This window comes from Palaemon carinicauda, chromosome 23 (assembly GCF_036898095.1).
Source record: "Palaemon carinicauda isolate YSFRI2023 chromosome 23, ASM3689809v2, whole genome shotgun sequence".
Taxonomy (NCBI): Eukaryota; Metazoa; Arthropoda; class Malacostraca; order Decapoda; family Palaemonidae; genus Palaemon; species Palaemon carinicauda.
This window is the reverse complement of record NC_090747.1, coordinates 77,170,150-77,185,925: the sequence shown is the minus strand read 5'-3', so window position 1 is coordinate 77,185,925 and position 15,776 is coordinate 77,170,150. Positions and strand designations below refer to the sequence as shown.

The window sequence follows — 15,776 nt, the reverse complement described above, 5'->3', positions numbered from 1 at the left end:
TCTGTATAGAGGAAAATAAAAAAGATTGCCGCAAAATTTACCCCAAACCCACCACCAGTGTTGAAGGTGAACAGTCAGTATGTGACTGAGCAAATGATGTTAGCAATGCCTTGGCTGATCATTTTTCAAATGTATCATGCAAGTGTGAAGGAGCTCCTGGTCACCAGTATAGGAGCATTGAAGATAAGAAAATTTTAAATTTTGGAAGAGGAAGGGAAGAGTCTTATAATTCTCGTTTTACTGAAAGTAAATTTGATTCCGCACTTGCTAATTGTAACGATTAAACATTTTGATACAGAGTTATTTATTTTAAGCATTATTAATAGAATGTGGCATGATCATAGTTATCCAAGTGTTTGGGAACTAGCCATTATTTTAGCCTTTTTAAAACCCGGTAAGGACCAGTTTTTAGCAGCAAACTATCGACTAATTGCATTGACATCTTATTTATGTAAAATCTGGAGAAGATGGTCAATGTAAGACTGATGTGGTACCTTGAAAAGAAGGAAATTTTATCACCTATTCAGTGTGGATTCAGAAAAATGCACTCGACTGATGTATTGATACGACTTGAGTCCTCTATTTGTGAAGCCTTTGCTTCCAAATAGCCCCATATGAGTCTTTTTTTTTTTTTTTTTTTTTTTTTTTTTTTTTTTTTTTTTTTTTTTTTTTTTTTTTTTTTTTTTTTTGCCTTGAAAAGGCATATGATACTGCATGGAGATGTGGTATACTTAAAACCATTCATGAATTTGGATTAAGAGGAGAGCTACCACTGTTTATCCAATCATTTCTTTCACACAGATTTTTTCAAGGGAGATTGGGGGAAACTATCAGATAAGTAAATGTCAGGAAGAGCTAGTTCCTCTGGGTAGTGTGCTGAGTGTAACCCTGTTTGCACTAGCAATTAATGGGATATCCTCGGTCATTCCCTGTGATGTTCTCTCAATACTATTTGTGGATGATCTCCATATCATTTGCTGGAGCTAGAATGGCAATGGTTGAGAGAAAACTACTACTAGTAATTGACAAAATTATTCGGTCGGCTGATATAAATGGGTTTAAGTTTTCAACAAGCAAAACTACTATTGTACATTTCTGTTGTATCTGGGGAGTACATCTAGACCCGGATATATACATGAAAGGTCAATGGATCCCATATGTAGAGGAAGCTGAATTTTTGGGACTAATTTTCGATTGTAGGTTGACATGGGTTCCACACTTAAAGGTGTTAAAAGCTAAATTTTTTGAGGCTTTGAATCTTTTAAAAGTATTGTCCCATACATCATGGCGGGCAGACCGTAAAACTATTTTAAAATTATACATGTCCTTAATTATTTCAAAAATTAGTTATGGGTGTGAATTATACTCTTAAGCCACCCCAAGATGATTAAAGATATTAGATTCAATACATCATGCTGGCATTAGATTGTCTACAGGAGTGTTTAGAACCTCACTTATCCCAAGTCTCCTTGTTGATGGTGGAGAGTTACCTTTAGACCATAACCGAATGTCCTCTTATTCTGTATTGGTTTAGGTTACAATGACTCCCTAACTCTTTAGCCTTTCAGATTGCAAGCCTTTTAAGGCAGTCAACATACTTTGAGTTGCACCCAAAATCTCCTCAACCTTATGGCTTTCGGGTGAAGCAATTATTAAACAGTCTTGATATAATTAGAGTTAAGGTGCTTCCATTTAAAATATCAACCCCTCCGTGGAAATTACCAGAGATATCTTTTTGTAAATATTTTATTGGTGTTAAAAAAACATGACTGAATTAGAAGCTAGGTCTTTTTATGGAACATGTTGAAGAACATAGGAATTCAACTTTTATGTATACCGATGGCTCCAAATCTGATGCTGGCGTTGGATTTGGAGTATACCGTATAGTAGTTCTTTAAAATGTAGAGGTGCACTTCCTCCTATATCTTCCATATTTACTGCTGAATTATATGGCATACTAACTGTTATTGAGAAAATAGCATTAAAAGAGGGCAATTTTACCATTTATAGTAATTTAAGAAGTGTCCTTCAAACTTTAGAAGGTTTTAATTCTAGTAACCCTTTAGTTTTAAAGATTTTAGAGTGGATTTTAATTATTTGCCTAAAAGGTATAACAGTTCGATTTTATTAGGTTCCAGCACACACAGGTGTGTCCGGAAATGAAGAGACAGATTCATTGGCAAAGAGTGCTGCAGCTAAGTTGCTACCAAGAAGGTATCCCATTCTTTGTAATGATTTTTTAACGGCAATTAAGAATTTTATTTACTACAATTGGCAACAGCATTGGGATAGGTTAACCGAAAATAAGATGAGAGAAATTGCAATTATTATAGCCCCTTGGCTGGGAGGAACGTAGAGAGTAGAGGTCCCATTTTTGTTTTTGTTTCTTTGTTGATGTCGGCTACCCCCCAAAATTGGGGGAAGTGCCATGGCATATGTATGTATGTATAGCCCCTTGGAGATATAATGGGATGCCCCGAAAACGGGAGACTTCTCTTTCTTGTCTCCGCATTGGTCTCACTCGGATGACACATGAATTTCTGCTGGCTGGCCAATACCAACCATATTGCGACGACTGTTTAATACCCTTGACAGTGAGGCATTTGTTGACTGCCTGCCTCACTTATAGCACAAAAAGAAATAGATATCTGTTTGAGGCTTGGGGTGAAGATGGCAGGTTCATCCTTGCCAAGATCCTTGGACATGATGTGTTGTACAATGCTTGTAGCATTTTGAAATTTATTTCAGAAGCAGGTCTTTTTGTTGCTTTTTAGGTTTTATAACATATTTACTTCTCTGGTTTTAATTGAATATTCATTTAATCTTTAGTTATAATAAACGATATCGGCGTCAATGACCTTCAATGTCAGAATGCCAGAGAACTTCAAATCAATCAATCGATTACTTTCGACGAAGGTGAAAGACGATCCATAAGACTTTTAGCGAGTGCTAACCATCAACCCCTTAGTTAGTGGGGGGCGAGGGTAGTTTGCTATCCTGCTCACTCGCACTTGGACTGAGTAACCACTTTTACTTTTTGACTCAGTGAGAGATTCTCTCTTCGCCCAAAACTTAACCGGCCATTTAACTTGTTTTACTTGTACAGACTTCTATTTATATATATAGAATCATTCATGTAATGTTTTTATATATATTTAAGGTTTCTTTTTATTACTGTGAATGTTGCTGTTTGTGTGACAGTGTAGCACGGCATGTTCTTGAGGGTCGAGAACCTTCTCACACAATCTTTTCCCACTGTGACAATGGACAACCTGTAGGCTGGTGGCCTACCCTGCATCTCTAAGTGCAGCGACCTGGCCTCAGCTGCAGGGGAGTCGTCCTCGTGTGAATACTCATTCTCAGTTCAAATGTTGATGTTGCTCGCTCCCTGCAAGTTCTTTGGAAGAAGGCTACTTGCGGCCTACCCACAGCTTGACTTCGATCTTGCTCTTCCTTGCTGATGACGCCGGCAGATCCTCTGCTGGAGAACACCTTTCCCGTTACACAGGTTAGGATGTTCTCCCGAATATTTTTCTCAAGTAATTGATTTCAAATAATGTTTATTTACATCAGCTGATTAATTAATTGTAATATTTTTTTTTTTTTTTTTTTTTTTTTTTTTTTTTTTTTTTTATACTTATGACGCCGCTCTCATTCGCCCGACAATGGCAGTCGGCGATGAGACTGTTCAGTCTTTAGTGTGTTTCTGTTCTCTTGGGGGACACCTTTCCCATCTGCAGGTTAGGTTGTTCTGAGGAAGTTTTTCCTTTATTCTTTTTATGTTTCCTTAGTGCTAGCGAGGCCGTACTTCTTTATTCGGTTAAGTCAGCCGATGTAGAAGAGCAGAGTTGTTGTTCCTGTGGAACCTGCTGTCTCTGCCTTGTCACCGCCGTGTTCTCCTGCGTATTTGGCAGCTCCTGATCAGCACACTGACTACGACCTTTTCCCTGAGGATTAGGTTCCTTCTGAGAGTGATAGTCTCTGCAGCACTCTGCTTATACTCATTTGTTCCTCTTGCTCAGGCATAGGAAAGAGGGCAGTGATTGTTGTTGTTGTTATTATTATTATTATTATTATTATTATTATTATTATTATTATTATTATTATCATCATTAATTGCTAAGCTACAACCCTAGTTGGAAAAGCAGGATGCTATAAGCCCAGGGGCTCCAACTGGAAACAAGAAAAAATAAAATCTTTTAAGAACAGTAACATTAAAACATCTCCCACATAAACTGTAAAAACTTAAACAAAACAAGATGAAGGGAAATAAGATAAAATAGTGTGTCTGAGTGTACCCTCAAGCAAGAGAACTTTAGCTCAAGACAGTGGAAGACTATGGTACTGAGGCTATGGCACTACCCAAGACTAGAGCACATTGGTTTGATTTTGGAGTGCCTTTACCTAGAAGAGCTGCTTACCATAGCTAAAGAGTCTTCTACCCTAACCTAGAGAAAGGTGGCCAAGTTTAACTGGTAGCACTTGATGCCAACCTTTAACTTGAACAATGCTTGTCGACGGGAAGCAAATAGCGCTGCCTGGAGGTCCGTTTCCAGGTATTGGACAACTTTCCCTTGAAAAAGAGTTAACCTCCACCAGGTGTTGGGCTGCTCTCCCTTCCGAGGGAGAACTTCCCTTCATCAGCTTCTTTTCAGCAACCTTCCCGGTTGCGCGGAGAAATGCTGACAGCTACAACTCATCGCAGCAGCCGTACAGGTAGACTCGTCGCCAAAGACTATGCTCTCCCCCTTGCTGAGCCAGCTCTTCCTTCGGGTGATAAATAAAGTAGAGGCAAGTTCTCCTGCGGGAGGTCATATCTCTTGTTCGTGAATGAGACCCTCCTTAGAGACTCTTTTCTCGAAATCTTCGAGATGCTTTCCTGCCCTTAGGAGCATGCCTCCCCTGCTGAAGATCCTTGCCGTTGACGTTGACTTGGTTCTCCTTCTCCTTGTTGGCATGCCGTTGACTCGGTTCTCCTTCTCCTTGTTGGCATGCCGTTGACGATAGAATTCCTCATCATCTCAAGGGTCGTCACTACTCCTCTTCTAGATGTTCTCCTCCTCCAAGGAAATGTCTCTCCTACGGGTGGCCATTACTCTCGTCTACGAGAGGGATCGTCCCCAGAGAACCCGTTCCAGAGGCCTTCCAGATTCCATCATGTGTCTTCACTGATGCCTCTCCTTCCGGAGGAGGTCTCCTCTTTTGAGGAAGCTCGCCGCTGCCGACAAGCTCCCAGAGAGTGTAGTTCTCCTTGATGTTCCAAACGTTCTCCTTCACCACCCATCGGGAGAGGGCACTTCAGTTCCTTTAGAGACCAACGATCTTCTCTCTCACCCACTAGACATTCTCTTTCCAAGTCTTGCCAATAGTCTGTTGCTCGTCACTCATCTCCCCAAGATTGTCCTTCAGAGTCGTTCGTCGCCTCATATCTCACCATCGCAAGATCATTGACAATCTCTCTGACAGCCTAAGCGTTCTCGACACTGGCCTGCTTATTTGGACTCTCCTTTGACTCGTTGTTCGCCAGCCTTGCGGAGTTTCTCAGTCACTCGTCACCATCAGACTGCTTGTCACCTACTAGGTGTTCGTGGTTTGTCAGCTGCTCATCTTTCGCGGGTCTCACGTCAATCTCAGACTACTCGTCACTCGCTAGCTGTTTGCAGTTCGCCAGCTGTTCACAGTTGGCCAGCAGCTCACCGTTTGCCAGCTGCGCGTCATTTGCCAGCCGCGCATCGTTTGTCAGCTGCCCGTCATTCACCAGCTCTTTGGCGTTTGCTGTCACCTTGTTGCCTGTCAGCTCGCCAGCACGCAATCGCTCTTCAGCTCTCCTCTAGGTTCCTGGGTTCCAGCTACCTCCGACAGGTCTCCCCACTTGCGGGTAGAATCACCGGCAGCCCCAGGAGAATCTCGGAAGCCTTATCCCTAAGGGTGGGTCTCGCGTACTTCATTCGTTGGAGATCTTCTCTGGAAAGGATTGCAGATCTCTTCGACTGCGATCCTCACTTCACGCACATACAATGCTCTTTCTGGCAAGACACTTCTGCTCTCTTCGTCTTATGCAGAGCGCTCTACTGCTATGGCTTCCTCAATCGCTTAAGAGTATCCAAGTGATTCTCCTCATCTAGACGACACAGAACTTTCAATTTTTTGTGAGTGGCACTACTCTGGTATTGCTTACCACGACATGCAGTTGAGGGAGTGTAGCACTCTCTCCTTCCTGGAACCTAATCCAGCACTCGCCTTCGATTAGAAGGGTGAAGCACAAGTGTCAACCTTGGTGCATAATACCTTACTCGCCACTGAGAACTTGTTGTTTCATACAAGTACATTGCTATCGGTTTCCCGAAGCATCCATCGGCTCGCCAGTTCTCGTCAGTGCTCTCAAACGTTCATCCCTTACAAACTTTTTCATCGGACCAAGATCACTATTATTACCACTGTACTACTGCTAGTGGGCTTACGTGCTATGTGTCTAAGAGATTAGGTTGCCTCTTCTGCTCCCTGTCTCTTCTTTTGGTCACTTGGTACGTGGTTACCTTACAAGTCGACATCTTTATTGAATGAAAGAGCTTCGTCAGTTGCACATGTGCCGTCGCCTATACGCTGCCACTAGGCAGGTAGAACACAGTTCTACGGTTGCTGCAATGGAAGTCTTCCGATCACTCGCCTCTGCCTCCTCTCTGATGACAGAAAGAATCTTGTGAACATAATCCCTAGGTGTTATTTGCTTCCCCCTCTCCATAAGTTTGAGAACTTGTCGGATCTCTTTCGCGGTTCTTTGGCCAACTCCATGGATCATCTCCTCGGCCCTTTTTACTAGCATCAGGTGGCATAACCTCTTGGGATTATCACCCCCTTTTTTCTTTCTGCTGTTCCAGGGGATTGAATTCAGCGGGATTCTCTTCCGAAGAAGTATATTCGACCAACCCTTAGCTTGAACGGCCATACAATGTTGAAAACGCTGCTTCTCGTTCTATCAGCGAAGACAAGTAACGTGGGGTCTGGACAGTACTTGGATGGGTGACTGCCTGAGAACACCATTGGGATTGGTGTTGTAAAAGTGCTACTTCTCCAGTTGTAGCTGCTCTGGGGCAAATATGGATTTTCTTGTCCCTTGCTTCACCAAGAAAATATCTCTGGTCGTGGCTGGGAAAGGGATGCTGTGGACGTCATCAGTGTTCTTATCCTAAAGATAACTCCCTTTTTTTCTTCCTCGAGAAGGTTGCCCCTTGGCCATTCTCCTCCTACAAGTTGGAGTATGCATCTCTTTCCATCCAACAAGGACAGAAAATTTGCACCTCAGTTGCAAGAGAAAATACTTTCTCTCTTCCTCCCACCTGTGGAAGTGTGATGGTGATTCTCTCTATCTATATGTTCTTAACATCCAGTCGGAATACTGGTTTCAGTCGTTACATCTTTGGACAGAATGATGTGTTTTTATTGAGGTCTCTTCTAGCCTCTGTCAGTTTCTCTTATAGATAGTCTAGTTTTGTCCTCTCCTCTCCTGAAACAGGTTAGTTTATCAAACTCTGTTCGACGAGAAGGCATACGGCCAAACAAGCAGTTAGTCGACAGGACTTCCTCGGTTTGTTCGACTACTAGGATTTACTCCTACATTCCGGAATGCCATCATCGAGGAAGTATCTTCGACCATCTAGCAGTTTTTCATGAGAAGGTCTACCCTAGTGTCAATCTAGTTCGTCAGAATTGGCTTCGTTCTCTGAAGACTTCGGTACAACGGACTGATCCTAGCAGACTCGATGGCTGACTTTCGTTACCACTGAGACTTCTCCTCGAGTTTACTGAAGTTGGAGGATAGAAGTAAATCTCGAGAGATATTCCGGCTTCCTTATAACAGACAGGTACCCTTAGATATGTTCATCTTTGTCATGCAGAATTTTTTCCTAAAGATCAGCGGGATCCTAGGAGGAGGAGGAGGAGGAGGAGGAGGAGGAGGAGGAGGAGGAGGAGGAGTCTTTCCTTCTACGAGACTCGGCAGTGGTTAAGTCTCTTAAGCTATCGATTCACTCGGGTTCGTCACGCCCTCATCAGATTCCTTCGGATCCAACCTCTTCTGCGGCATGAGTAAGGGCAGGTGTAGGATCCCCCCTTTTTTCTTGGGTCTCTATGAGGCTCGGGCAGGAGACTGACCTAAGAAGATGGTAACTAAATATGTCTAAAGCGTAAAATTTGCCCAGAAAATACGCAGACAATATGTTAAGCCGTGTTTGGTCACCTTTAATTTATCTGTTTTACTATATTCCCATGAAATGTATACTGTACATAGATAGATAAGGTCTCTTTATTTAAAAAGTTATTTTTAATCATGAACATTTTTTCTTTCAATTTTTCCTAAGCTAACCTTGTTTTTATTATGTATAACTATTTAGAAGTCTCTTGATACTAGATTTTATATGATTCGCTGTTAGTTCCAAGTTGCATGGTATCAGAAATGTATATATTTTATTTAATTTAGGATTAACATTCGAGTTTTAGGAGTACTGTGAACTGTGATTCATCACAAACCATGAAATGTGGAATAAATGTTGAGTTTTAGTTTATGGTTGGATAGTTTTTATCATTTCCATACTTTAGTGGTCTTGACCAAATTTTTAAGCAAGTGTTTAGCCATAAATAGTCTCTTAATGTAAAAGTATTGTTCCTGCATTATACTGTATTGCAATTTCATCTGTATACTGTATACCACAAACAAAGCAAGTCAAGCTAGAAAAAATAAACTACATTGAATTTCATGACTCAGTATTTTTTAATAGTGTACAGTACTTATAATCCATGTGACATAATTAATCACTGGTTGCGAGTGTATTATTACATGTAATTTTAAGTGGATTATTTAAATCAAGGAAATTTTACTATTTACTTAACAGATGAAGCTCTGGGAGAGACCTCAAATTCTACGGCAACAGAAAAACCTGGGCCAACAAGTCGTAAGTATAGAAAAGAATGGTTTTTTTTCATATAGTTAATATTATATTCATTGTATTGTCTGAGTGATTGAAATATGTGATCATTCTACTTTTTAATTATTGTTAAGGTTTCAAAATTATCATTGTTTGGAGTCACTGTAGGTAAGCTTCTTGTAGCTTGAGTTCATGAACTTTCAATTCATAGTGTTTATAGAAATATGGTTACTTTCTGCTTTATCAGTACTGTAATGTACAAAATTTAGAATGAGATTTAGTGGAAACGTGGTGACGTCCAACAGACACACATTTATTTCATTATCTTATAGAGAAATTTATAAACAGCTGTTTCCTACTACATACAAGGAAGTTAAAGCTGATACAAATAGAAAATCGTATCAAATGACCAACCCGTATTTTAATTAAAATTTAGACTGTCCTCGTAGGTTAAACAGATGGCTGAGATTATAGACCTACGTAGTGTCACAAAGTTTGGTGGGAACGAGACCATGGTCTGTAAACTTGGTTCTCGACTATTATCCCGCATTACTCACAAAGCAACTACTTTTGCATGAAAGATATATGAATATTAATTTTGTCATGAATATTTTTGGGAAGAAGGTACATGCAGTTAGTTAAAGGATGTCATGTTACATACAATCATATAAATTCATTTCAATACACTCACAAGTTTACCTTCAAATTAATATATATATCTAACCTAACCTAATCTATTTTACCAAAAATTCCTTCCATAAAAAATTCACTCATGTTAAAATGAAGACACCCGTATTTAACACATTCGAAATCTTATGAAAAAACAAGCTAATATTTCTTAAATCAATAAAAAGCTAATTTTCAATATTAATCTTACCCGATAATCATGTAGCTGTCAACTCCGTTGCCCGACAGAAATCTACGGACGGGATACGCCAGCGATCGCTATACAAGAGGGGGGTGTACTCACCAGCGCCATCTGTGGTCAGGTACTCCAGTACTTCTTGTCAACACCACCTCAATTTTTCCTCTGTCGTGCCGCCGGCAAGACCTACATGGATACGCTGTTGATTTTGGAGTCTTTGTTCACGGTTTTGGTGAAGTATTGATCTGAAATTTAGCCTTCGCTATACAGGAAGCTTTTCCCTTAGCTTAGATAGCTTTTGGAATTAAATTGATTTAATGGTTAACGATCTTTGCTTTAATTTGGAATCCCCCCTTGACTGTTCTCTAATTCAAGATGTCCGACCACTCTCAAGCTCCTAGACAAAGGCGATGTAGTGTTAGGACTTGTAGTAGGCGTCTTCCGAAGGCCTCGGTTGATCCTCACACCGTTTGTTCCGACTGTAGGGGAAAATCCTGTCAGTTGGAAGATCGATGTGAGGAATGTGCCGGGCTTTCGGAATTCGATTTTAATGAATTCCTCAAGTATACGGCTAGGTTAGAGAGGGAGAGAGTTAGGAGGAGTTCTTCTCGCTCTTTGGTTTATTCCTCCCCCCATGATCCTCAACCTTTTCCTTCCCCTGTAGTGGTGACCCCCGAACCTATTACGAGTGCTCAGCCTGATATGTCGGATATGTTACGTGCCATTCAGGCTCTAGGTGATAAGGTGGAGTCTTTAGTGAGTGACCACAATCTTCTCTTGGCAGATGTCAAGGAACTTAAAGTGAAAAGTGCAGTGGGAAGTGGTAGTGCCAGTGCTGTGCCTAGTGTCAGTGTCAGTGTTGCGCATGAGGATACTTCTGTGCGTGCCAGTCGTCCTCCCAGTCCGGGACCTCTTGCAAGCTCCCAAGCCCAGGGGAGAAGCAATGTCGAAGGGCAAAAGGGTTCGGCAGGCCTTGATCGGCGCACAGTTGTATCCTCAGTGGTTGCGGGCGTATCTGATAGAGATCGTCACTTCCACTCCCAGACGATTGAGCCCTTTATTTCCTCGTCTGCGGAAGAAGTTTCCAGGAGGAAACGCTGGACCCAGGTCTCACGACCTCTTAAGCGTAAGGTCCAGACCGAGCGAGTCCAACAGCCCAGGTGTAGCCACTGGGCCAGTTCGGACTCGCCGCAGTCATCTGATGGCTGCACGCCTCCTAAGAGAGGTAAAGCGATGCCTCAACAGGCCTCTGCTCCAACTTCTGTTGATCCCAAGTTGTCTATGCTGCAGACAATGCAGTCTCAGCTTGCGGTGTTGATGCAGGAGTTTCAGGCAGAGAAGGTTAGCACACCTCCTCCTGCGAGCGCTCCTCCACCTCTGCGCAGTCCACCCTGCCAGACGTATGATGTTGAGGCTCCTCCTGCCTCCATGCGTGAGCTGCCGCATCGGGAGTTGCCAGGTACCAGCGCTATGCAGCAACCTCCACTTTCCTTGAGGCAGGAGCCTCTTGCTATGCGGCAACCTCCTCAACCCTTGAGGCAGGAGCCTCATGCTTTGCAGCAACCTCCTCTTCCCTTGAGGCAGGAGCCTCATGCGTTGCGGCAACCTCCTCCATCCTTGAGGCAGCAGCCTCATGCGTTGCGGCAACCTCCACCATCCTTGAGGCAGCAACCTCATGCTATGCGGCAACCGCCTCAACTCTTGAGGCAAGAGCCTCAACTCTTGAGGCAAGAGCCTCAACTCTTGAGGCAAGAGCCTCAACTCTTGAGGCAAGAGCCTCAACTCTTGAGGCAAGAGCCTCAACTCTTGAGGCAAGAGCCTCTCTCTGCGCAGCCACCTCCTCAACCCTTGAGGCAGACGCAACTCTTGAGGCAGGAACCTCATGCTATGAGGCAGCCTCCTCAACGCATGCAGCAACCGCATTCTTCGCAGCATGAGCCTCTTCCCATTCAACATGAACCGCATACTATGCAGCATGAGCCTCATGCCTTACAGCATTCGCTTCCGACCACGCTTGCTCCTCAGACCTCCGCAGAACCTCCTTCATCCCAGCCTCATGACTTAGTCATTGCCAGCCCTCATCCTCTTCAGCAGAGACTTAATGATGGATCCGCAAGTGCGCATGCACCCGTTCTTCAGGATTCAGCCATTCAGCATACCGCTTTATCGTTACCTCTCGCTTCTCAACCCTCAGGTGATGAGGTTTCTGAGGATGAAGCTGCTCACCTGGATGATCCTTCTTCTGATGTGGAGGAACACAAGTCGTCGCCTCCTTCCATAGACTTTCGTAAGGTCTTGACTCTGTTCAGAGAGTTATACCCTGAACACTTTGTTTCTGCAACCCCTCGTTCTCCTCCATCCGAGTTTTCTCTAGGCATGCAGCCTATTACGTCTGTCTACACTAAGCTTGTCCTCGCCAGATCATCATAGAGAGCTTTGAGGATTTTAGGGGATTGGTTGCAGTCCAAGCAGCAGCTGGGAAGGACGTCTTTTATGTTTCCTCCTCCTAAGCTGGCTTCTAAGTCGGGCGTCTGGTATGCCACGGGAGAGGAACCAGGCTTGGGGGTCCCTGCCTCTGCCCAGGCCGACTTCTCAAGTTTGGTTGACTCTCCCCGTAGGTCGGCTATGAGACGCTCTAAGGTCTGCTGGACCTTTTCTGATCTGGACCACTTCTTGAAGGGAGTCTTTCGCGCCTTTGAAATTTTTAATTTCCTCGACTGGTGCCTGGGGGCCTTGAGCAGAAGACTGCCCCTTCTGACAAAGACTCGGCCATGCTGATCATGTCCTGTATGGACAGAGCAATTCGCGATGGTTCTGGCGAACTTGCTTCTATTTTTGTCTCAGGAGTCCTCAAGAAAAGGGAACATCTATGCTCCTACCTTTCTACTGGTATCACCTCTTGCCAGAGGTCACAGTTACTGTTTGCTCCTCTCTCCAAGTTCCTGTTTCCGGAGGAGCTAATCAAAGAGATGGCTGCGGCTCTTATCCAGAAAGATACGCATGACCTCATGGCCTCTTCAGCACGTAAGGCTAAAATTGTACCTTCAGTGCCGAGAACTTACCGCACCCCGGTGGCTGATACACCTGCTACCAGATTCATTCCGCCCTTTCGTGGCAGAGCCCCCAGCCGAGGAAGTTCCCGTCCAGACGGTCACAGGGGCAAGTCCAAGAAAGGTGCCAAGTCCACGAAAAGCAAGCATTGACTTTCCTCCTCTCCAGACAGCTGTAGGAGCCAGACTCAAGATCTTCTGGCAAGCCTGGGAAAGAAGAGGTGCAGACGCTCAGTCTGTCAAGTGGCTAAGGGAGGGTTACAGAATTCCGTTCTGCCGCAATCCCCCTCTGACCACATCTCCCATCAACCTCTCTCCCAACTACAAGGAAAAGGACAAGAGGCTAGCGTTACATCAAGAGGTGTCGCTCCTGTTACAGAAGGAGGCAGTGGTGATAGTCCGGGACCATCAATCCCCGGGCTTTTACAACCGTCTCTTCCTGGTGGCCAAGAAGACAGGAGGTTGGAGACCGGTGCTGGACGTCAGTGCGCTCAATGCTTATGTCACCAAGCAGACGTTCACAATGGAGACGACGAAGTCGGTCCTAGCAGCGGTCAGGCAGGAGGACTGGATGGTCTCGTTGGATCTGAAAGACGCCTACTTTCACGTTCCCATCCATCCAGACTCCCAACCTTTTCTGAGATTCGTCTTTGGAGAGGTTGTGTACCAATTCCAAGCCCTGTGTTTTGGTCTAAGCACGGCACCTCTTGTGTTTACGCGACTGTTGAGGAATATTGCGAAATTCCTTCACTTGGCGGACATCAGAGCCTCCCTTTATTTAGACGACTGGCTTTTAAGAGCCCCCACAAGTCGTCGCTGTCTGGAGAGTCTCAGATGGACTTTGGATTTGACCAAGGAACTGGGTCTCTTGGTCAATTTAGAGAAGTCCCAGCTTGTTCCTTCCCAAACCATCGTTTACCTGGGAATGGAGATTCAGAGTCGAGCTTTTCGGGCTTTTCCGTCGGCCCCAAGAATCAACCAAGCCCTAGAGTGCATCCTGAGCATGCTGAAGAAGAACAGATGCTCGGTGAGACAGTGGATGAGTCTAACAGGGACTCTGTCATCGTTAGCCCTGTTCATCGAGTTAGGGAGACTCCACCTCCGCCCCCTTCAGTACCATCTAGCAGCTCACTGGAACAAGGATATGACGCTCGAGGCGGTCTCTATTCCTGTTTCCAAAGAGATGAGTGCTACTCTAACGTGGTGGAAGAGCAACATTCTTCTCAAGGAGGGTCTCTCATTAGCTGTTCAGACCCCCGACCTTCATCTCTACTCGGACGCATCAGACTCGGGCTGGGGCGCGACATTGGACGGACAGGAATGCTCGGGGACATGGAACCAGGAACAGGAAACGCTTCACATCAATTGCAAGGAGTTGTTGGCAGTTCATCTGGCCTTAATGAACTTCAAGTCCCTCCTGCTAAACAAGGTGGTGGAGGTGAACTCCGACAACACCACAGCCTTGGCGTACATCTCCAAGCAGGGAGGGACTCATTCGAGGAAGCTGTTCGAGATAGCAAGGGACCTCCTCATTTGGTCAAAAAGTCGAAAACTCACGCTGGTAACGAGGTTCATTCAGGGCAATATGAATGTCTCGGCAGATCGCCTCAGCAGGAAGGGTCAAGTCATCCCCACAGAATGGACCCTTCACAAGAACGTGTGCAGCAGACTTTGGGCCCTGTGGGGTCAGCCAACTATAGATCTGTTCGCTACCTCGATGACCAAGAGGCTCCCATTGTACTGTTCCCCGATTCCAGACCCGGCAGCAGTTCACGTGGATGCTTTTCTGCTGGATTGGTCCCACCTCGATCTGTATGCATTCTCGCCGTTCAAGATCATCAACAGGGTTCTTCAGAAGTTCGTCTCTCACGAAGGGACACGGCTGACGTTGGTTGCTCCCCTTTGGCCTGCAAGAGAATGGTTCACAGAGGTACTGCAATGGCTGGTCGACGTTCCCAGGACTCTCCCTCTAAGAGTGGACCTTCTACGTCAACCTCACGTAAAGAAGGTACACCCAAGCCTCCACGCTCTTCATCTGACTGCCTTCAGACTATCGAAAGACTCTCTAGAGCTAGAGGCTTTTCGAAGGAGGCAGCCAGAGCGATTGCCAGAGCAAGGAGGATATCCACTCGCAGAGTCTATCAATCTAAGTGGGAAGTCTTCCGAAGCTGGTGCAGAGCCAATGCAGTTTCCTCTACCAGTACCACTGTAACCCAAGTTGCTGACTTCCTGTTACATCTTAGGAATGTTAGATCTCTTTCGGCTCCTACGATCAAGGGGTACAGAAGTATGTTGGCAGCAGTTTTCCGCCACAGAGGCTTGGATCTTTCCTCCAACAAAGATCTGCAGGACATCCTTAGGTCTTTTGAGACCTCTAAAGAACGTCGCTTGTCCACTCCAGGCTGGAATCTAGACGTAGTCCTAAGGTTCCTTATGTCATCTAGATTTGAGCCTCTCCAGTCAGCCTCTTTCAAAGACCTTACTCTCAAAACTCTTTTCCTCGTCTGCCTTGCAACAGCCAAAAGAGTAAGTGAGGTTCACGCCTTCAGCAGGAACATAGGATTCACATCTGAAACGGCTACATGTTCCTTACAGCTCGGTTTTTTGGCAAAAAATGAGCTTCCTTCACGTCCTTGGCCTAAATCGTTCGAAATTCCTAGCCTTTCCAACATGGTGGGTAACGAACTGGAGAGAGTTCTTTGCCCTGTCAGAGCTCTTAAGTACTATCTTAAAAGGTCAAAACCTTTACGAGGACAATCAGAGGCCTTATGGTGTGCTATTAAGAAACCTTCGTTGCCTATGTCTAAGAACGCAGTTTCTTATTACATAAGGCTTCTGATTAGAGAAGCTCATTCTCACATGAAGGATGAAGACCTTGCTTTGCTGAAGGTAAGGACACATGAAGTGAGAGCTGTGGCTACTTCAGTGGCCTTCAAACAG

The 15,776-nt window shown here is 44.6% G+C and overlaps 1 protein-coding gene across 8 annotated transcripts in view; it reads left to right on the top strand.

Annotated features, from left to right (window-relative positions):
• Positions 1-15,776, top strand: part of LOC137617188 (uncharacterized) — a 125,638-nt gene that overhangs the window by 60,685 nt on the left and 49,177 nt on the right. For all 8 annotated transcript variants that reach the window (XM_068347071.1, XM_068347072.1, XM_068347073.1 and 5 more), the window contains exon 4: positions 8,889-8,948. In XM_068347071.1, the coding sequence (XP_068203172.1) occupies positions 8,889-8,948 (60 nt within the window). The remainder of the gene's footprint in view (positions 1-8,888; positions 8,949-15,776) is intronic.